This window comes from Crinia signifera, chromosome 8 (assembly GCF_055691185.1).
Source record: "Crinia signifera chromosome 8, ASM5569118v1, whole genome shotgun sequence".
Lineage (NCBI taxonomy): Eukaryota > Metazoa > Chordata > Amphibia > Anura > Myobatrachidae > Crinia > Crinia signifera.
Genome location: NC_139224.1, coordinates 69,752,538 through 69,775,029, shown reverse-complemented (window position 1 = coordinate 69,775,029; position 22,492 = coordinate 69,752,538). Strand labels below are relative to the sequence as shown.

Genomic DNA, 22,492 nt, shown 5'->3' with positions numbered 1-22,492 from the left:
GCAAGGTATGGCATAAAAATGTATAAGCTGTGTGAAAGCACCTCAGGGTACACTCACAGGTTTAGGGTATATGAAGGGAAGGATTCAAGAATTGAACCGCCAGAATGCCCCCCCTCCCTCGTAGGTGTTAGTGGAAAAATTGTCTGGGATTTAGTGCACCCCTTCCTGGATAAAGGTTATCACCTCTATGTGGATAACTTTTACACTAGCATCCCCCTGTTTAAGGCCCTTGGTTCAAGAGGTACAGCAGCTTGCGGTACTGTGCGCAAGAACCAAAGAGGCCTCCCAAAAACGCACATTGCCCAAGTAATGAGAAGGGGTGAAAGCAGGGCACAATCCACCGAAAATATGTTGTTGGTCAAATATAAGGACAAGAGGGATGTCCTTATACTGACAACAATTCACGGAGACAGTACCACCTCCGTCCCTGTACGAGGTACCAGTACCCACACCTCAAAACCTAATTGTATCCTGGATTACAATAAGTACATGGGCGGAGTGGATCTTTCAGATCAGGTACTGAAGCCGTACAGTACCCTGCGGAAAACAAAAATCTGGTACAAGAAGCTGGCCGTGTATATCATCCAGATGGCACTGTATAACGCTTACGTGCTATTCCGTTCTACCAGCCAGAGGGGGACATTTATGCACTTTCAAGAGGAAGTCATAAAGGGCCTAATATTTGGGAACCAGCAGGCAGAGGGCCCCAGTACTTCTAGTACTGGCCCCCGTATTGTACCAGGGCAGCATTTTCCTGATGAAATCCCCTCCACTGGAAAAAAGGGCAGGACACAAAAAAGGTGCAAAGTTTGCTATAAAAAGGGAATAAGAAAGCAAACTATTTTCCAGTGTGACACTTGCCCCGACAAACCCGGCCTATGTATAAAGGAGTGTTTTAAAATATACCACACATCTATGGATTATTAGGTTCATCATTTCACCGTGCTTCGGGGGTCTTGCTAATGCCACATAGCACCCACCATTCATTCCACCAGAATCTGAGCCGCAAAATCCAAAAATCACTCCTTCCCTTCTGAGTCCTGCCATGCACCCAACTGGTATTTTTTGGTCACATGTGAGGCATTGCCGTACTCGGGAGAAATTGGGGCACAGATTTTGGGGTGCTTTTTCTCCTTCATACCTTATGAAAATGAAAAATTTTGAGCCAGAACTGCATTTTTGTGTAAAAAAATTTAATTTTTCATTTGCACAGCCCAGTTGTATCAAAATTGGTGAAACCCCTGGGGGTTTGAAATGTACACTATACCCCTAGATGAATTCCCTGAGGGGTGTAGTTTGCAAAATGGGGTCACTTGTGGGGGGGTTCCACTGTATTGGTGCTTTGGGGGTCTTGCTAATGCGACATAGCACCCACCAACATTCCACCAGAATCTGTGCTGCAAAATCCAAATATCACTCCTTCCCTTCTGAGTCCTGCCATTTTTTGGTCACACATGAAGCATTGCCGTACTCGGGAGAAATTTGGGCACAGATTTTGAGGTGCTTTGTCTCCTTCATTCCTTGTGAAAATGAAAAATTTTGAGCCAGAACTGCATTTTTGTGTAAAAAATTTAATTTTTCATTTTCACTGCCCAGTTGTACCACAATTGGTGAAACCCCGGGGGGTTTGAAATGTACATTATACCCCTAGATGAATTCCCTGAGGGGTGTAGTTTGCAAAATGGGGTCACTTGGGGGGGGCTTCCACTGTATTGGTGCTTCGGGGGTCTTGCTAATGCGACATAGCACCCACCAAAATTCCACCAGAATCTGAGCTGCAAAATACAAAAATCACTCCTTCCCTTCTGAGTCCTGCCATGCACCCAAATGGTATTTTTTGGTCACATGTGAGGCATTGCCGTACTCGGGAGAAATTGGGGCACAGATTTTAAGGTGCTTTGTCTCCTTCATTCATTGTGAAAATGAAAAATTTTGAGCCAGAACTGCATTTTTGTGTAAAAAATTTAATTTTTCATTTTCACTGCCCAGTTGTACCACAATTGGTGAAACCCCGGGGGGTTTGAAATGTACATTATACCCCTAGATGAATTCCCTGAGGGGTGTAGTTTGCAAAATGGGGTCACTTGTGGGGGGCTTCCACTGTATTGGTGCTTCGGGGGTCTTGCTAATGCGACATAGCACCCACCAAAATTCCACCAGAATCTGAGCTGCAAAATACAAAAATCACTCCTTCCCTTCTGAGTCCTGCCATGCACCCAAATGGTATTTTTTGGTCACATGTGAGGCATTGCCGTACTCGGGAGAAATTGGGGCACAGATTTTGGGGTGCTTTGTCTCCTTCATTCCTTGTGAAAATGAAAAATTGAGCCAGAACTGCATTTGTGTAAAAAAATTAATTTTTCATTTTCACTGCCCAGTTGTACCACAATTGGTGAAACCCCTGGGGGTTTGAAATGTACATTATACCCCTAGATGAATTCCCTGAGGGGTGTAGTTTGCAAAATGGGGGGGTTCCTAACTTTTAGCATCTTATGGTGCCTAGAAACCTACATGGTGCCTAAAAAATAATCTCATAAAAAGGAGGCTCCAAAATCAAAGTAGGTGCTCCTTCTATTATGAAGCCTGTGGTTTGGTCAACGTGCACACTAGGGCCACATATAGGATATTTATGAAAACAAAAGAATTGGGGGAATCAATTTTTAGTCACATTTCTCTAGTAAAATCTACTGTATTCGTTAGAAAAATGTATTAAAATTGAAAATCTGCAAAAAAAATGAAATTTTGAAATTTCACCTACACTTTGTTTTAATTCCTGTGAAACACCTAAAGGGTTAACAAACTTCCAAAATGCTGTTTTGAATACTGTGAGGGGTGCAGTTTTTGAAATGGCATCATTTATGGGGGTGTCTCACATACAAGTCCCTCAAAGTCACATCAGAACTGAACTGGTCCCTAAAAAAAATCAGTGTTTGAAATTTTCTTGAAAATTTGAGAATTTGCTATTCATATTTTAAGCCTCCTAGTGTCCAAAAAAATTAAAAGGAGGTTGAAATAATGATGGCAACATAAAGTAGACATATGGTCTATGTTAGTTATTAACTATTTTGAGTGGTATGATTATTTGTCTCACAAGCAGAAAATTTAACATTTTGAAAATTGCTAAATTTTCCATTTTTTTACGACATTTTGGTATTTTTCACAAAAAAACACAGACTGTATCGACCCAAATTTACCACTAACTTGAAGTACAATGTGTCACGAGAAAACAATCTCAAAATCACTGGGATAAGTAAAAGCAAAAAAAGTTATCCCCACTTAAGTGATACATGTCAAATTTGAAAAAAATGGCTCTGTCAGGAAGGCAAAAACAGGCTGCGGCGGGAAGGGGTTAAATGCAGCACCCCCTTAAATGGGAAGCACGGTAGCTTTTGATAAACTAGCTATCGGTGCGTCAACCAAAGGGACCTTTTCTCAAAGATTTACATGCTCCTCTAGCATAGGGTAAAGGTTCAAAAACCTTTTAGGCATCTGGAGTCTCTTATCAGGCGTTTTTCAAGCCTCCTCCAACAGGTCTTGCCAACCTTCATCTGATGGAAAAGTAACAGCCTCTCTACGCTGTCTTTTAAACACCCATTTTGCTGGAGTTTTGTTATCATCAGATAAGCTTAAAGCTTGTTTGACAGCTAAGATCAAATCCTCCACACCGGGGACAAATCATCATCACCCTGCTCCCAGAGTACATCATAACAGCACTCCCCTCCTCCCCTGAATCTTCCAATGCAGGGAGAGATGAGTGAGAATGTTTAGAAGCAACTTCTGAATCTTTGTCAAACTTATCCAGTAGTGCATTAAATCAGTTGATACCCTTAGCTGTATCCTGCATCCTTGTGTTAATGGGAAGGAGCCAGAAGAATGTTGAGAGGATGACATAGGTCTAGGAGATTACACCATTTCATCCCTCTGCTTATCCAACAACTGCACTAAAGCAGTAACTGACCTTCCAAGAGCCGTAGCCCACGCTGGTTCTGTCTGCTCTACTGGGCTCCCCCTACTATCCTCCATACGGTAGATATCTGCTGCCAGGTGCATATAACTGAGAGGGCAGGTTTGCCTTTAGGCCTATGTTAACCCTTCTCCTGCCCTGTGGATTCCACGGCCAGTTTCTCTGTTGCATATAGTTGCCATACCATATCCTGTGTCTGCCCTACTGTGAACTGCTTATGGAAGGTCTCGGCACATACCGGTCGCCAGGGCGACCAGATTCTGCTTCCTGACAACCAGATTTGTTGCAGGGAGGGAGGAAGCAGATCTGGTCATCGGCAGCTGGACCAACCGCCTCCCCCTCCTGTTAGGACCACAGCAGCACGGTCCCCGCCCCAGTGATTGCAAAACACTGGCAGTGAGTACCCCAATTAAAAAATAGAGCAGGTCCTGCAGCAGCCAATAAAAGTCCCCAGTGCTGCCTCAACCAATCACTGCAGGCAGTGACTTCTTCATTCAAATTGCTGCCTGAGACTTCTGACCTTCCTTCCCTGGCTGCATCATCCTTAAAGACGCCAGACAATGAGTACCTGCATAGCTGCTACTCCTACTGACTCTCCAGCTAAGTAATTTTTAGAATAAAAACTGAAGACATCAGCTAGGGAGATACCATTCAGTGAGTCAGGAGGAAGTAAAGGCCCCCATACACTATACGATTTTGGGACGATTTCATCCGATTTCGGCACTTTGGGCCGATAACCGGATGAAATCGCCCCAAAATCGCAGGTGTGTGATGTATGATCCGATCCGATGCGCGGTCCCGTGCGCATCGGACCGGATCAGGGAGGTCGGACAGTCAGCACATAAGATCATCCGACCTCCCTGTATGCTATGCATATGCCTGCCCACCTGTCAGACATATGCATGCAGACACCGGGGGGCGGGGGAGCACGGCGGGCAGACACACTCACTCACAAATAGGAGCGCTGCCGCTGCGGGACGGGACGCACAGTGGCGGCTATTAGATTTTTAAAATCCCTGTCAAATGAACGGCCGTTCTGTGATTGGCTGAGAGCTCTCTCAGCCAATCACAGAACGGCCGGTCATTTGACAGGTATTTTGAAAATCTAATAGCCGCCACTGTGCGTCCCGTCCCATCCCGTCAGCGGGAGCAGGGGGGGCGGCGCAGAGTACCAGAGAGCCGGGCAGGAGAAGACGCTGCCAGGCAGCGCGAGTGGCGCCGGGAGCAGAACACTTAAAAAAAAAAAAAAAGCCCATACAAACGCATAGGAAGCCATTGATTGGCTGAGACCTCTCTCAGCCAATCGCTAATTGGCTGAGAGAGGTCTCAGCCAATCAATGGCTTCCTATGCGTTTGTATGGGCTTTTTTTTTTTTTTAAGTTTTCTGCTGCTCCCGAGTCCCGCCGCTGCCAGGCAGCAGGCAGCGTCTTCCCTGCCCGGCTCTCTGGTACTCTGCGCCGCCCCCCCTGCTCCCGCTGACGGCAGGGGCTTCTTACACGGCTCCCTGCGCCCCAGCATCACCGGCGCCCCCCCTGCCCCTCACCGCCTGCCCCCTGCTCCTCACCGCCCGCAGCTCCCCGTTACATGTGGTAAATCGCAAGCGATGGCAGCCTCAAAAGGGACTTGATAATTATGGTGTCTGATTGTACGATTATAATATTTATAAGGAGTAGCAGATGCTATAAAATGACTACCTAAAGCTGGGTACACATCTATACAATCCCTATTTCTGGGAACCGTTCGGCCGACCGTACTCCCGTCACCTGTACAATTTTACTTTACTTTACTTTCCGCCACTTACTACACCCCTCATTACCCCAGTCAGTTCCCTTGACAAGGTGGCCCTGTGCGCCTTGCCACATCTATCCTTATGCACTCTCTTTGCCATCTTCAGTGTACCCGCGCGCATCGTTATCTGATGCGGCCAATACACTAAGTCCAGCACCGTCCCCTGAGTGGTCCCTCCACTCGGCACTCCCACGCATATGCCACCCACTTAGTGCATTCAGCGCCCTCACAGCTCAGCCCATTCACAGGTCCATCTCCAGCACCTCTGTACAGACCTCACCCCCTCAGCTGTCACCCGGCACTGCCGGGCGCACACCTGACAGTCACCTGTCCCTCACTTGCTGGTATTTCTCCAGACTGCACTTCCACAACCGTCACTCGGCACTGCCGGGCGCATCCCCGCATGCCTCCTGATCCACTTACCTCCTTCACTCGCTGATTCTTGGGCTCCCCACCCGGCCACACACCGGCCGCACATTCCTTCCTCACCATTGTCACCTCCGTTTTTGCTGTCCTCACCTTTTCCCCGCAGTCGACACATTCCGTGTCGCCAGCCCGCCTTCTTCTTTCTCCCTCCACTCTGTTCTTCACCCTTCCAGCTGTCACCCTGTCCGCCTCCCTGTTCCACCCTCTCCCCCCCTTTTTTCCTCCGTTGCTATTTCATTTACAGCATACATTCATTTTAACTCTGTGGTTACTTTGTATAGATCTGCATTTCACTATGATTCTGTGTGCCATTCATGTTACGCTCGTATCTGCTGTTGACTCAGCATGGCTTTGATGTCCGTATTGCTTTTAACCTGTAATGTCTTTATTTGATTGGACACCGCTGCAGAGATCAGCAGCCGGCTTTCAGCACCATTGCCGCTCCACATTTACACTGGTTTCCCCGCACTCAGCCCCGAGTCGGCATTCACTTAGTTTACTTTGCAAGCACCAGACAGCGTTCCTGGTCGCTTAGCAACCACCCTTTGGGTTTGATAGCACGCCCCTGGTGACCCCGCTTTCCCCGTTTGAGTGCGCCAGATGACGTCACTCATCACCCGCCCGGGTCGTGCTGGTGATTTCTGCACGAGGTGTTCCTGTCCCCACTGTCTGCTATAAATGTGAGTACACTGCTGGTTTTTTCTTTATGTCTTGATAAAGGGCTTTGCCCGAAACGTTGACACAAGCCTGTGTTGATTCATTTATTTCTTTATTGCTGCCGCCGCGCAGAAACTATACAAATCTTGTGAGTGCCATCTACCTTTTTGTGGTTACATTTTTCCTTGAGAAACGGAAGGGCACCTCAAGTATCTGCATCCTTAGGAAGAGTGCCGGTACACCTTTGTCCTACATATACATATATATATATATACACATATATATATATATATATATATATACATATACATATATATATATATACAAAATGAATGTGTGGCGCCACCTGTGTGTCCCCAACTAACGTAAATATTGTAGGCAATGTCCCCCTACTTATTATATGGGGTGTCAGCCAATCCTCAAAGTCCAAGTAATGGTGAGTTACTTAAAAGAAGAAATGTGTTCAATAGATGAAGATGCGGCGACTATTGCTCTTTAAAGGATAAATAAACAGTAATGTAGCCTGCCCTAGTCAGAGCGTGGTGTACCAATGTTTGAAAATAAACCTAGAAACTTTATGAATGAATTATTGGGTGTGATTAGTAATTAATTAAAGGTAATCATTAAATATGAGTAAAAAATTTTTTTTCATTTATTAATACAATATAAAAAGAATAATGATGCAGTAAAAAAAAGGGGGGGGGGATCTGTAAAAACAAAGCAATTTCTATCCTAAATAGACTATTTAAGAATACAATGATGAGACAAATCTAAAAAATATAAAAAATATCAAGGTGCAAAAAATAAGTAAGGGATACCCTAGCCCTCCTGCCTCATTTAAAATATAAGCACCTTACTTATTTTTTGCACCTTGATATTTTTTATATATTTTTTAGATTTGTCTCTTCATTGTATTCTGATTTTGGATCTCTAGCTGTACACTTCCGGTTTTACTCCTAAAAGCTCCGAAGCGCTTTAGGAACCATACCTGAAAACTATTGAAAAACTGATGTAGGTCTTTGACCATTTTGTTACTGCATCCGCACTTATTCTTGTGACGCTATTTACCCTTTTCCTATTAAGGTACATCTCTGAAACACACCTGTGTGAATGACTTTTTTGGGTCATTGACCCCGCAGACGTATTTTCATTATACTCTCACTGGAGAACATCCAGCTAGAAGTGCTGGTGAAGTAACACCCTCCACCTACTCAGGCTGTGCATTGGGTATCATTCCGTCATTTGCTAGACACTGTATGTGATCCGCCAATTCGGCTTAAGTGATTTTACGCCTTGCTGACTTATTGTTCGCTAAGCCCCTGATGAAGTCAATTTATTGACGAAACGCGTTGGGCCTACAACACCATCTGTATCAATAACAGACCAGCTGTACTTTTTAATCGAAAGTCTTTGTGAAGACTATAAATAAATGCTTATTGTTTTAAAATTGTTGAACTGTATTTAGCGCACTCTATATTTCTTCTCTATCTCTATTTGCTTATCTGGGCCCGGCTAACAGGGTTCTATTAGAGTTGCCGCTTTCATTACCATCTTGGGCGCAATAGGGGAACCTTCTTCTGTGATATATATATATATATATATATATAAATAATATATATATATATATATATAAATAATATATATATATATATATATATATATATATATATATATATATATATATATATATATATATATATATATATATATATATATATATATATATATATATATACATACACACACACACACATCAATTACATACAGTTTAACGTATATGGTTTGTTTTGCCTGTAAATAAATATCAAACTATTTGAGCCAGAATTTCAAGTTTTGAACTTATATTTTGGGAATCAGGTTTTTAGAAGAAATGTGCATGTTGTATTGTAATGTCTATTAGAATAGAATTGCAGATGTCAAATACATATACTATTACATCAATATAGGATATAATAAATATATGTTCGATAAGATTTCACTCTCTCAATCATTATTGTTAGAAAAGAGATAGGATTCCTTATAACTCAACAATGGCAGCCTCAAAAGGGACTTGATAATTATGGTGTCTGATTGTACGATTATAATATTTATAAGGAGTAGCAGATGCTATAAAATGACTACCTAAAGCTGGGTACACATCTATACAATCCCTATTTCTGGGAACCGTTCGGCCGACCGTACTCCCGTCACCTGTACAATTTTACTTGCGACGTCTGATGTACTCCCGTCCAAACAGTCGCAAGAAAAAGATTGTACCACCGTACACACTGTCTCGATTTGGGCTATTGACACGTCACATGTGACCAAAATTATCATAATTATAGCTGTCACCCTTTGTACCCGCTCTGCTCCGCTGTATACTAGAGACGCAGAGATCGAGAAAGTCGGCTCCTGATTGGCCAGAAATCATTTTGAGCAGAGACGCCGAGGAAGAAGGATCTCTGCGTCTCTAGTATACAGCGGAGGCAGAGCGGGTACCACAGCAGCCGAGAGCAGCGCGTCTTGAAGTGAAGATGCCGGGGTGGACGCCAGAGGACAGGTGAGTAGGATTTGCTTCCCCAGGTACCCCTTTGGATTACTACGTATCCAGGACCCCGGACTCTTCAGCCCTGGAGCCCCGGAACCAAGCCACCGGACCGGACCCTGGGACCTACCTAAGGGATGAAGATAGGTAAGTATCAGTGTGTTTGTGTAATGTATGTATTAAACTTTTATTTTTCTAAAGTGTCAGTGTGTATTTATTTAACTATTTTTTTCTGTGGAACTACAAGTGCCAGCGGGCCCTTTAATGCCCTGCATGCTGGGACTTGTGGTTCTCCAAGTCCCAGCATGCGGGGGAGTCTTGCTGGGACTCATAGTTCCACAGGAAAAAACAATAGTTTTTATTCTATTTTTTTTTATACAATAATCAGCCCGGTGGCCACCGCACAGGGTCACCGGGGACAGCACCAGGCTTCAGCCTAGTCAGGTAAGTCCTGGAGGGGGGGGGGGGGCCTTTATTGGGGGGGGGGTCCCCACTCCCTCAGGACCCCTGGCCAGGCTGACCGGTCAGAGGGCTGAATGCTTTGGCCGCGGGACCTTATATAATAAGTGTCCCCCGGCTGTGGCATTACCCTGCTGGCTGGTTTGGCCTGGGGCTGGTTCTTAAAATACGGGAGACCCCTGGTCATTTTGTCCCCCGTATTTTGGGAACCAGCCCCGGACCTGGAGCTGGTTTTAAAAAATCAGCGAAGCCCTATTTGTCGGGTTTCCTGATTTTTTAATACCAGCCCCGGCTCTTTCAGCCTGAGCTGGTTACGGCTGTGGGGGGACCCCACGCCGGTTTTTTTTTTCTAGTCAAAGCTGGAACGCCCACATGGGCGTTCCAGCTTTGGCTGTATTGTCGCAAGGACGGCAGCATATCGGTCGAACGTGCGTACACACTGCACTTTTGTACCGATATGAGGCCGTCCTGTCGGATGAAAATTAAACAGCAAAGAACCGTCAACCGACCGAGTATGGACGGTCAAGACAGTTTTTTGCCGTTTATCACTCGTACGGGACAGCGTACACACCTATACAATTGAACGGCTATCCGACCTAGAACGAATGAACGGCCCGACAATTGTATATATGTGTACTCAGCTTAATCCACAGAATCACAGTGGGGATGTATCTAGGAAAACATAACACTATTGTGTTTCTTTATCTTGTATTGTTTGTATACCTAGAATAATATATTGGTGATGCAGTCAACTAATATTCCATTGTTACAATTATCTGAGAATGTACACTTACATATTGGTTGATGTGGAATTATTCAGCATAGATTTTAACTACAGTAAATACAATATTTATTAGGTACAGCACAAGGGCTAAAATAAAAACAGTTGAAATGACCATTTCCAAATAAATTAAAATGAATACCTAGATATAAGAGTTTAAAGGCCCATACACACTAGGAGATTTTCATTTCTAAAGACTTTGCCAAAATCTCTGAAAGATATATCTTTCACCAAAGCAGTGCATACACACTGAGCTATTTTCCCAAAGAGCAAGACATTTTCAGGTGGCAAAAGACTTTGCTGAAAATCTTTCATCATAAAAGGAGATTTACATAATGGGATTAAAATTCCAAAGGTGGGAGCAGGGGCCATTTTATTAAGTGCATTTCTGTTCTTGGGGCCTGATTCAGAATTTATGGCTGGGCTGCGTATATTTGGAGTAAACACCACCACGACCGGCAAAATCCTGCCCATGTGTATGGCAATAATTTAATTTGCAGCTGTGCACATAGGGAGAAATCCATTCACTTGCGCCAGCAATATATACGTTACCGACATAACAAAATATACATTGTGAGCAGTGGCGGCGGTAACATATATATTGCTGGCCTGCGAAAAATGTAAGGCATGGCTTTGTGGGACAGGGGAATATGCACTCCGTAATGCCCATTATGGCACACATGGTAATGCCCATTACATATTATGCCACATAAGTGCCACTTACCTACATGCTCATTGCTCTTTGCCAGGGATTACATGCTCTTTGCCAAGGATTACATGTACAGTGCCATGGGAAATTACTGTGTACACTTCACTGCGTGGTAAATGACTATTTCAAATAACGCACCGGCTCACAAGTCAATCAGAGCTTGCGGCACAGAAGCCAATCAGGCAGTGGTGGCTCCTGATAGGCTGCCGGGCCGCAAGGTCCAATTGGCTAGCGAGTTGGAGCGCCATTTGAAATAGCTCTGCCACAGATGGATACACCTGCTCTGAGTGAAACAGCTGGGTTTACACCGTTGTGTCTGGCTGTCCCCTTTATCGATGCAGGCAGGGACAGACAGCGGGGCAAGGTGAGTGGACAGAGGCAAACCGTTCCATCTCCAAATTGAACTAACAGAACACAGTTCTGATCAGGTCCAGCTCACTTTAAGCCCCGGTGGGCAGTGGTGCCAATAATATATACATTGCTGACCTGTGCCAGCAATTTTTTTTATATTTCTGGCATATAAGTCTCCCGCCCACATCCAAGGACACTCCCTCGATCTAGTCTTCTCCCGCTCTTGTTCCCGTACCGACTACACTATCTCGGCTTTTCCTCTTTCTGACCATCACTTCATCTCCTTCTCCCTCACTGCTTCCCCCCTCTTCCACCACCCCCCCCTCCCAAGCACATTGTCTCACGACAGAACGTCAACACACTTGATATTGCTGCAAAGGATTCTCATCCTTTTCCAATCATCCAACCCCCTCAGGCTCCTCACCCCCTTCAACTCTCCCCCCCTCCTCCAGTTCTTCCATCCTCCATCATAGCCGCTGATTTTGCCACCAACTTTTCAACCAAAATATCCTCTCAGGACTGACATCACTGCTGCCCTGACCTCACCCTCTCCCTCCTCCCCTCCAACATCTCCACTCCCCTCCTTCCCACCCTTGTCCTCTTTTTACCCCACCACTGCCGCTGAAGTCCATTCTATCGTTCAATCCGCTTCTCCCTCCACCAACCCCCCCCCCCCCCAAGCACATTGTCTCACAACAGAACGTCAACACACTTGATATTGCGGCCAAGGAATCCTACTCATCCTTTCCCTATCATTTAACCCCCTCAGGCTCCTCATCCCCTTCAACTCTCCCCCCCTCCTCCAGCTCTTCCTTCCTCCATCATAGCCGCTGATTTTGCCACCAACTTTTCAACCAAAATATCCTCTCAGGACGGACATCACTGCTGCCCCTACCTCACCCTCTCCCTCCTCCCCTCCAACATCTCCACTCCCCTTCTTCCCACCCCTGTCCTCTTTTTACCCTACCACTGCAGTCCATTCTATCCTTCAATCCGCTTCTCCCTCCACCTGCCCGCTCGATCCTATCCCCTCCAATATTATCCATCGTCTCAGTCAGTCGGTCTGCTCTCACCTGACTCACCTCTTTAATCTTTCCCTATCCTCTGGGATCTTCCCCTCCTCCTTAAAACACGCTCTTGTCTCCCCAATTCTCAAATACAAATCTGGACCCCAACTCTCCGTCCAACTACAGGCCCATCACCCTCCTCCCTTTTGCCTCAAAGCTCCTAGAACATCTGGCCTATAACAGTCTCCTAAGCCACGTTATCGCTAACTCCATTCTAGACCCCCTCCAATCAGGGTTCCGCCCTTTACATTCCACTGAAACTGCCCTGACCAAGGTCACTAACGATCTACTATCGGCTAAATCCAAAGACCTCTTCTCTATCCTCATCCAGCTTTATCTGTCGGCTGCCTTTGACACTGTTGACCACCCTCTCCTGCTCAACACCCTCCGCTCCTTTGGCATCACTGGCACCGCCTTCTCCTGTTTCATCTTATACCGCTCCGATCGCTCCTTCTCCGTCTCCACTCTGATCTCCTCCTCTTCTACTACCCCTCAGCCAGTCGGTGTTCCCCAAGGGTCAGTCCTTGGCCCTGTCCTCTTCTCCCTCTACACCACCTCTCTGGGCACCCTCATCAGCTCCTACGGCTTCCATTACCACCTATATGCTGATGATACCCTAATCTATCTCTCCTCCCCCGACCTATCCCCATCACTCCTCTCCAGGGTCTCCGAATGTCTCCCGGCCATCTCAGCCTGGATGACCCAACGCTTCCTGAAACTAAACATGGCTAAAACTGAACTTCTAATCTTCCATCCCCCGAACATCCCCTCTTCTCCCACTATCTCCATCAGCATTGGTTAAACCGAGATCACCTCCACCGACCAAACGGACTGCCTCGGTGTCATCATTGACTCCTCCCTCTCTTTCACCCCCCACATTCGTGCTCTCTGTCTTGCCGCTTTCACCTCCGCAACATCTCGTGCATCAGACCCTTCCTCTCTACTGACACGACCAAAATTCTCATTCACTCTTGTCATCTCCCGCCTTGACTACTGCAACATCCTTCTCTCCGGGCTACCTCTCGTCCGCCTCACCCCTCTCCAATCCATTCTTAACGCCACTGCTAGGCTCATCTTCCTCTCTCGCCGCACTACCTCCGTCTCCCCCTTCTGTCTATCTCTTCACTGGCTCCACATTCCTTTCTGAGTTCTCTTTAAACTCCTCACCACCACCTACAAGGCTCTCTCTCCTGCTCCACCGCTCCTTACCTCTCTTCACTGATCTCTATCCACACTCCCTCCCTCGCAGGCCAGCAATATATATGTTACCGTCCTCTTCACTCCGCTGCCCACCGCCTCCTGACCTCTCACCTCCTCCCACTCCCATGTCCAAGACTTCTCTCACGCTGCCCCCTGCACTGGAACAACCTCCCGCCACCCATCAGGCTTTCTGACTCCCTTTCTGACGTCCTTCAAGCTCTCCCTCAAAACCCACTTCTTCCGACTAGCCTATCCCTCCTCCTCCTAACCGCTTTTGCTCCTCCTATCCTGCCTACCCTACCCCTCCATCCGTTTATACTATTCCTTTTGTTTTTCATTTGTCCACCCACCTCCTTTTATTCTGTTAACTCTTAGGAGTATGGTCATCCTTCCTTACGTACTCACCATACTGCTTTACTTCACCAGCGCTCCTGCCCGGTTCTTCCCTTCCTCTACTTCATGTTCAGTCTCCTCGACAATTTCTACACCTACTTCAGAATTGATGCTGATTTTAGTTCTATCAGCTATACCCCTATTTATGCTGTATTTTATCATCACACCCTGTACGTTGCCTTGTAATTTGTTTTTATGTTTGCTATGTACGGCGCTGCGGACGCCTTATAAATAAACAAACTACTACTATTATTATTATAAGTACCATTGGTGGGCAGTGATTCCAGTAATATGTACATTGCTGGCCTGTTGTCAGCAATGTATATATTCAGGGCAGCCTCAACATCAGTGAGGGCCCCTTGGTAAAATAATTCACTGGGCCCTCACTGATGTTGAGACGGCCCTGTGCCCATGGGAAGAGGGCAGGAGGAAATAGATGCCCACTGTGTAACACATAAGCCAGCATCAAACAGTGTGCACATCCCAATGCCACCAGCAGGCAGCAGCAGCACACAGCTGGCAGGGGCACAATGTATGGCAGGAGGGGGGATTATGTCAGCACTGATATATCAGCACTGACACTGACTGAGTGCCAGCTGCTGGGGCACACACACGGTACGGGTGGCACAGGGAGGGGAGTGAGCTCCGGGGCCTGGCCGGGCAATATTGGGGCACAGGGCATCATCAGTCACATCCTTCTGGTGGATAATGTCAGAACCAGCCACCATTTCAACATGCTGCGGGATAGGGATGATCTCTATACAAGGGAAGGAGTGACGCTACTCACTACTGTGCGCCCAGGATGTGAGAACAGATGCCGGTGTCAGAGCTTCCTCAGCGCCATTGTTAGAAAGGCCCACATGTGCGTAATATAGTGAGTGGGAGGAGTCCGGCCCTGCCCAGCGACCATTCATTCGCTGCTGGCCCTGCCCAGGCTCCCGGAGCGCCTTCCTGCCCGACAGTCCCCTCATCACTTATCGGGGATGATCCGGTCAGCGGTGGCACACAGCTTGTAGCGCTATTTGCCGGTGGGGCAGGAAGCGCTACTGAATTTGATAAGACTGTGTTGAGCCGGGTGGGGCGAGCCGTGTGTTTAGCTGGGCGGGGGAGCAGAGCTCTGCAGCAGCAGCCAGCCGGAGGAAATGAGCGGAGCGGCACGGACCACAGCAGGGTGAGTATGACAGGCAAGGGGGCAGGAGGCGGCAGTGGGGCATTCTTCCGGGCTGAAAGCGGCTAATCTTTTAGCCCAGCAGCCTACACACACCGATAATGGAAACCATCCATCATCACCAGATCTGCTGGTAAAACCAGCAGACAAACCAGTTTCCTAGCAATGATGTGGGAAAATAGTCAAGTGTGTATGGGCCTTAACTTTGAGAATCAGGACACTCTCATTTAGAGGATATCTTGCGTACTAAAGTATAAATATAGCATTGCAAAATGTGTGCAATGCTGAGAGGGACCCAGAAACAGTGGAGTAGGACCCCAACTTTAGAAAGTGAGAGGTCCCCAGAACCCACATATTTCTCCACTGAACGTGATCACTGGTAGGGCTCCAATCATAGGTGCCGATTCTGTGGGTGCTCAAGGACCCGAGCACCCACGGAAACTGATGAGCACCCACGGGTCCGAGTCCCGCTGCTGGGCCACCGTATTAACTTGCAAATTTTTGGCTGCAGCACTCACATCGCCGGACCCGCCAACTGGCAACTAGTATGCCAGGATGGCGGGAAGAGGGGATTCGGTCTGCGGAGTAATATGCGGACGTGGGCTGGCCAGCATGTGCGTGCTCTGGGCGTGCTGTGTGGCTGAGTAGGGCTTACTCATTTTGGAATGCTCCTAGTAATTTCCCATGCTTCCTCTCTTCTTCCTCACCTAACCCCCAAACAGGCTTTTAAACACGCTAACAATTATAAAATAAATTAAATAAAAACACAGGGCAAAGAAACAATGCCAAAAGCACAACACAAGGATAAAGGCCAAAAAGAACAAAATACACCCGTCTGCACAAACCCAATTAAAATAGTCACACAGCCATTTGTAAAATAAATAGTGAACAAAACATTAACCTTTCTAAACCTTTGTAAAAAAAATACAAGTCCACAAATGCGAGGAACACGCTGCTGAGATGAACACCCTGCTCAGGAATATCCCAGTCTGACCAGCTCACGTGGAGAGCAGGAGAAAACAGATCTCTCCAGTTACAGCACTCCCATTTGAACTCGCATAATTATGCTAAGTTCGCAAAAGGGGTTGGCGAGCTGGCCACACATTGAATACTGAGGAAATCAGAAATGAGGAGATAAGAAAAAGTGCCGAGCACTTCAGCGAGATCACAGGGACACAGAACAGTGAGCGGTGAGCCAGACTCCCAAAAAACATTGAATACTCCTCTATGTGTTGGAGATAAAGTATCAACCAATCAGCATCTGGCATATTAGAGGCGCTCATTTGCTGGTTCTTTATTTTTCTCTACTTCATCTCTGCCCAAGGCTTAGTAGATCTGCCCCAAAGTTATCAAAATTGAAAAAAATTCAATAAAAATAGATTAATAGTTCTTACCCTAGGCTGTTTTAGCAGGGCCAAGTTAATCACACTGGGAGGTGGGTTTATGCATTCTTGGCCCCAAAACCGATAATTTACCAAGAGCAATCACCCCATATCTTGTCTAATAATTCTAGCTACAAATACTATTTATTGTAATAAAAGCATCCAATCCAAATTGTTAGTTAGTTGTTGAAATAACATGCGTTAAGAAAAAAATAAAAATAAAGGAATATGCTTGGTAAAGTGTGACAAAGTAAAAGATGATAACGCACCAGCCAACCGATTGTGTTTGAAAAGTGGTAGTTAGGAGTTGATTGGCTGGGGTGTTATCACCGCTTTATCACTTTAACAGGCTTAAAGGGCCATACACACTAGATGATATGGTTACAATATCGTTCAGAACAGGCTCTCTGAATGATCAACATCAAGGATTGCCATACTGTAGCGTGACCATCGACACCCCCCCCCACACACACACACACACACACGTCAGCTCCATCGCTTGCAGCATTGGCAAGTGTGTATGCACTTGCCAATGCCAGGGACCCCTGCCGGGTAACGCTGCTGCCAATATCGGGATCGGCGGGATTGTACTAGTGTGTACGGGCCTTAATATATCTGCCTCTATGTTCTTTTTCTCCTGGACATTAACATAGCTGCTATCACCATCTGCATGACACAAGAAATAAACTTGTTTGCCATTTTGAATAGAAAAAAACACCTTTGACTGGTTAATGACTGCACATAATCAACCTCCTACCAATAATTATCTAAACTCCTTAACTTTCTATTTGAATAGATTTTTCACTAAAACAGATAACCCTACCAGCTGTAATCCTGTAACTATGGCTTAGACATTTCGATATTAGATCACCAACCTTATCTGGCAGTTTAAATTTATTAAAAATACAACCATGTCAAAACTTGGATGGAGGTGAGATCTTTCAGGTGCTATAGGCAGGGACGTAGCCATATGACTGTAAAACAAAAGAAATTAAACTTAGACACATGCTGTAGAAAATTATAAATTATTTATGAGCAATCCAAAAGAACTAGTCAGGGACAACATGTATTTCAAAATATGTATGACCTGCAACACTATTGGCGACTAGGAACATCAAATAATCAGATTTAGGGCCTTATGTAGAGTTGACCACAATTTAACCACAGTTGCTTTTGAGGTCTGTTCACACCGGTAAGCCGACATACCCTATCTGTAATAGATACCTATCATCAATGCAATTTTACAACAGCCTTGGTGCAGAAAGCATCTTTATGTATGCATCACTCATGATTTTTTTTTAGTCAGGGCAGCCAAACTATGGAACTCTCTTCCTGGAGATGTGGTGTCAGCAGACACAATAAATATGTTTAAAATAAGGTTGGAAAAACATCTATTAGTTAAAAACATCCAGGGGTACAAACAATAATCATAATCTGTCCTTAAAAATATCAGTATACACTACGTATAACAAGGGATGAAGTGAATACACCAAGGTTCAACTGGATGGACGTGAGTCTTTTTTCAGCCTTAAATACTATGTAACTATGAATCCATCGACAGAGCCACTTTGAACTTTAACATTATAACACTCTACTAGATTGTAAGCTCCTCCGAGCAGGGCCCTCTTCAATCCTGTTGTCAAAGCCCACTTCTCTTCACATTTCACTCACAGCTCTCCTATACTGAAACACTCAGTGACCATCTTTGTCTGCATACTCATTTCCATCATTGGCCTCAAGCCTCTAGTTGTATGTTGATTGAGTCCTCACTACTTATATTTAAGCTGTAATGTGTATTGAACTGTGGCACTCTTTATTTGTACTCCTATTTTTGTTATTTATTCAATGTTATGCCAAGTTTTGTCTCCCTGTACTGTTCCTTTGTATGGCACTGTGAAACATTTGTGGCGCCTTATAAATAAAATAATAGTAATATTTAAAGGCCAGTTAAATATTACTTATATACAAGTAGAGAAGTAAAGAAAAGGTTTCAGAGGGCGCTATATAAAGATATATTTATTTTGACAATACGCAATGTCAAATTTAGAAAACCTAAAAATACTTTAAAACATGACATAAAAGACACATATATGTGTATTACAAGAGTAAACAGTTTTGGTTATACGTAGACCCTTCATTTTTTTCACATGAACACTCCTTTAACAGATTGTTAGTCGCTGTTAGTACCGTTCTTTGACTGTTTGTTGGTAGGAGTTTAGTCGGTTAGGATGTAGGCTCTACATCGGTTAGGATGTAGGCTCTACAGTACATCCTAACCGACTAAACTCCTACCAACAAACAGTCAAAGAACAGTACTAACAGTGACTAACAATCTCTCAAAGGAGTGTTCATGTGAAAAATTGAAGTGTCTACGTATAACCAAAACGGTTTACTCTTGTAATACACATATATGTGTCTTTTATGTCATGTTTTAAAGTATTTTTATGTTTTCTAAATTTGACTTTGCGAATTGTCAAAATAAATATATCATTATATAGCGCCCTCTGAAACCTTTTCTTTTCATACCTATTTCCGGATTCTACCTAACAGAGGATCCTTCAGAGGTGCTGCTCCTTTCATCTTTGTGCGCAGGTTGGGGAACCCCTATATCTACAAGTAGAGATGTGACGGAGATGCGTACAAATCTGCACTTATTGGTCCCAGATGAATGCACAGTTTGAAAAGAAGCGCACTCCGGCATATGTTCAACTCTGCATCAGGTCCTTAGTCATTAAAGTGGTAGGGAACCAAAGGCTGCATAGATATATTCAGTTTAATATTCCATAGACAATGCAATGAAACCTGAGGCATGTTTTCAACATTAACACAAGTTTCAATTCATTTTGAAATGTATGAAAAGGGGGATGTGGCCATATACAGTAACATTCACAATAACTTTCTACTATTTCTCTATCATCCATATGGGATATTTGGGATTTCATCATAAAGTATGGGAGAAGAGAGGTATCCGCAGGAGACAGGCACAAATAATCTCTTTCACTGGGTGTACTGGCTCCTCCCCTCTACTTCCTCCCACAAGACCAGTTTAAGAAAATGTGCCTTAAGGAAAGGTTGCTCACTGTGAAGCTCCAGAGAGTTTTTTTTCAGGTTTCATTTCTTTATTAATTTTGGGTCTGCTCTTTGGGCTTAAACAGCATTCCTGCATCGTGGGAAACCAGGGAAAGGTTTCAATTGCTGGCTTCTTTAGGTACCGAATTGACCCTGCTGCAGGACAACTGTCCTGAGAGGGTGTTTGCCACGCAGTCGCTTAGATGTCAGCGTAGCTCACCCCCAGCATGCCGCACACCCCTGGTTCACCCGAAAACATCAGTGGTGAGTATGACCTGGGGGTTCGCTCACTGGGCACCATGGTATGTGATGCGGTAAGATTGCAGCGTCCCTGCACAGCGACCGCGCAGCCCTGCCACAGACTGGATTTAGGTGCTGCCACTGTACCCCAAACACAGTTCACCGCATTAGGGCTATTTATACCCATGTCTACGCCCCAGCGCTATGCAATAGCCGGGGCTTACTCAGAGTGGGACCTGACCTCTGAGGGACTCAAACTAACAGCTTCCTGCTTCTCCCTGGGCTCTGTAATCACCATTATTTACCTCCTGGGACACTCCTCAGCGGTGGGGAAGGAGAGGGAGTTCTGCAGCAGTGACAGCACAGGTTTTGGGCACTTTTAACCTTGTGAGGGGTTAATAACTGCAAATATATATATATATATATATATATATATATATATTTATTCCTCTGTGATTTATGTATGTTACCAGCTCTCTCCAATCCCCCTCAGTGCCTCTGTGTCTTACTCACAGGCTTGTTAAGCTGCAACACATAAGCTATAATTCACGTAGTGCATTACCTGTCACATAGTGTGCTTATTGTACAAATCACTGAGAGTGGGTGTGTGGGTTCAGGTGTTTTCCCCCCCATCATGGTCAGGAAAATATCCTGTATGTTATGCAGTGTGAAGTTTTCACCTGCTTCTACTTCACAAGTGACTTGGCGTTCAAGGCGGCTTGGAAGTCCCCAGAACAGCATTTTAAACGCACAAAGCGGTTTGTGTCTGCATTCCTTTTTGAGCAGGCTGGCCGAAAAGGTGTGGGAGGAGCCTCCTATTGTGGACAAGTCCTTAACACGCTTGTCCAAAAAAGTGGTACTACCAGTACCAGGGTCCTCGTCTCTGAAGGACAGCTCTGATAAAAAGGTAGAAGCTACCCTTAAGGCTGTATGTCAGCACCCGGTTCTGGCGAGGTTGCTGGATGGCTAAGGCCGTCCACACCTGGGCCTCCCAGATAGTGGAAGGTTTGCAAGGGGACAGGACTGTGGCGCAGATATCTGAGAAACTAAGCCACAATCAGGATATGGCCAAAATGCTGTGCGATGCACAAAAATAATTAGGTGCGATAAATGCACACAATTCCACCTTGGCAGTCTCTGGACGCAGAACCCTCTGGCTACGCAAGCGTAACGTGGAAAAACTCCCTTATAAGGGGGACTGATTATTCAGGAGCGAGTTGGATGACCAGATTTCTAAGGCTACTGCTGGGAAATCAACATTCCTCCCATCTATTCCCACTGTGCAACGCCGGCCCTTTGCAGGTCCGGCGCAGCAGTCCATTCAGGCCTCCAGATAACGCCAGAAGGCAAGAGGTGGCTCCAATGCGCAGAGGGGTTCTCGGACAAAGTTCCGTAAGGCCGCAGCCCCGGCAGACCAGGATCGTAGCTCCGGAGCTACCGCATCCAAGCCCTCTGCATGACTACCCAGCACCACCACGGGTCGTACTCGAGGTGGGAGCTCGTCTGCTACACTACGCCCAGGTGTGGGAGGTGTCCTGTACCAATCCTTGATTGCGGACTCTCATTTCGCAAGGCTACAAGCTAGAGTTTGCAAAGCACAGGTTCTTTAAATAAGGGCTACCTGCTTTGAAAGGGACTCAGGCCACCCTGTTACAGGCGATTCAGAGACTGTTACTGTCTCATGTGGTTATCCCAGTCCCTCCTCAGGAGAGGGGCAGGGGTTATGCTACTTGTGTATTATCTGGGCGCCCGATATATCGCATCACATGCCACTAATTAAGGCATGCGATGGGACCCGATTTCAGGGTTTTTAAAACCCGACTGTACAATTTTAATATCGCGGCGCATCGCATGCCATTATAATGGCATACGATGCGACACGATCATAGCCAATTTGGGCTTATTCCTATGTTAAATGCCCCCCCACACCCGATTTTTAATTGTACACCCACCCTGATGGGTCATTACTATGTTAAATGGCCCCCATTGTTAACGCCACACCACTATCAACGCCAACCCGAAGCGTGGCGAATATAAGTAATCCGTGTCCGTTTACCACGCTTCGGGCTCGGTGTCTTGCTGCGCTCGCCACACTATATAAAATCAACTCCACGCCGACGTGGATAGTGGAGGTATGAAAAGGTCCGAGGACGTGTACCGCCGCCCCTCGCGGGCTCGCAGCGCTCAACACACTTCAGGTTGGCGTTGATAGTGGGGTGGCGTTAACAATGGGGACCATTTAACATAGTAATTACCCATCAGGGTGGGTGTACAATAAAAAAATCGGGTCTGGGGGGGCATTTAACATAGGAAT

The 22,492-nt window shown here is 45.7% G+C and overlaps 1 protein-coding gene across 8 annotated transcripts in view; it reads right to left on the bottom strand.

Annotated features, from left to right (window-relative positions):
• The window catches only part of CENPM (centromere protein M), a 106,502-nt gene that overhangs the window by 33,113 nt on the left and 50,897 nt on the right, over positions 1-22,492 (bottom strand). For all 8 annotated transcript variants that reach the window (XR_014454378.1, XR_014454379.1, XM_083156660.1 and 5 more), the window contains exon 3: positions 17,745-17,843. Coding sequence is in view for 6 of the 8 variants with exons in the window: in XM_083156660.1 (XP_083012786.1) it covers positions 17,745-17,843 (99 nt within the window). In the remaining 2 variants the exon portion in view is untranslated. The remainder of the gene's footprint in view (positions 1-17,744; positions 17,844-22,492) is intronic.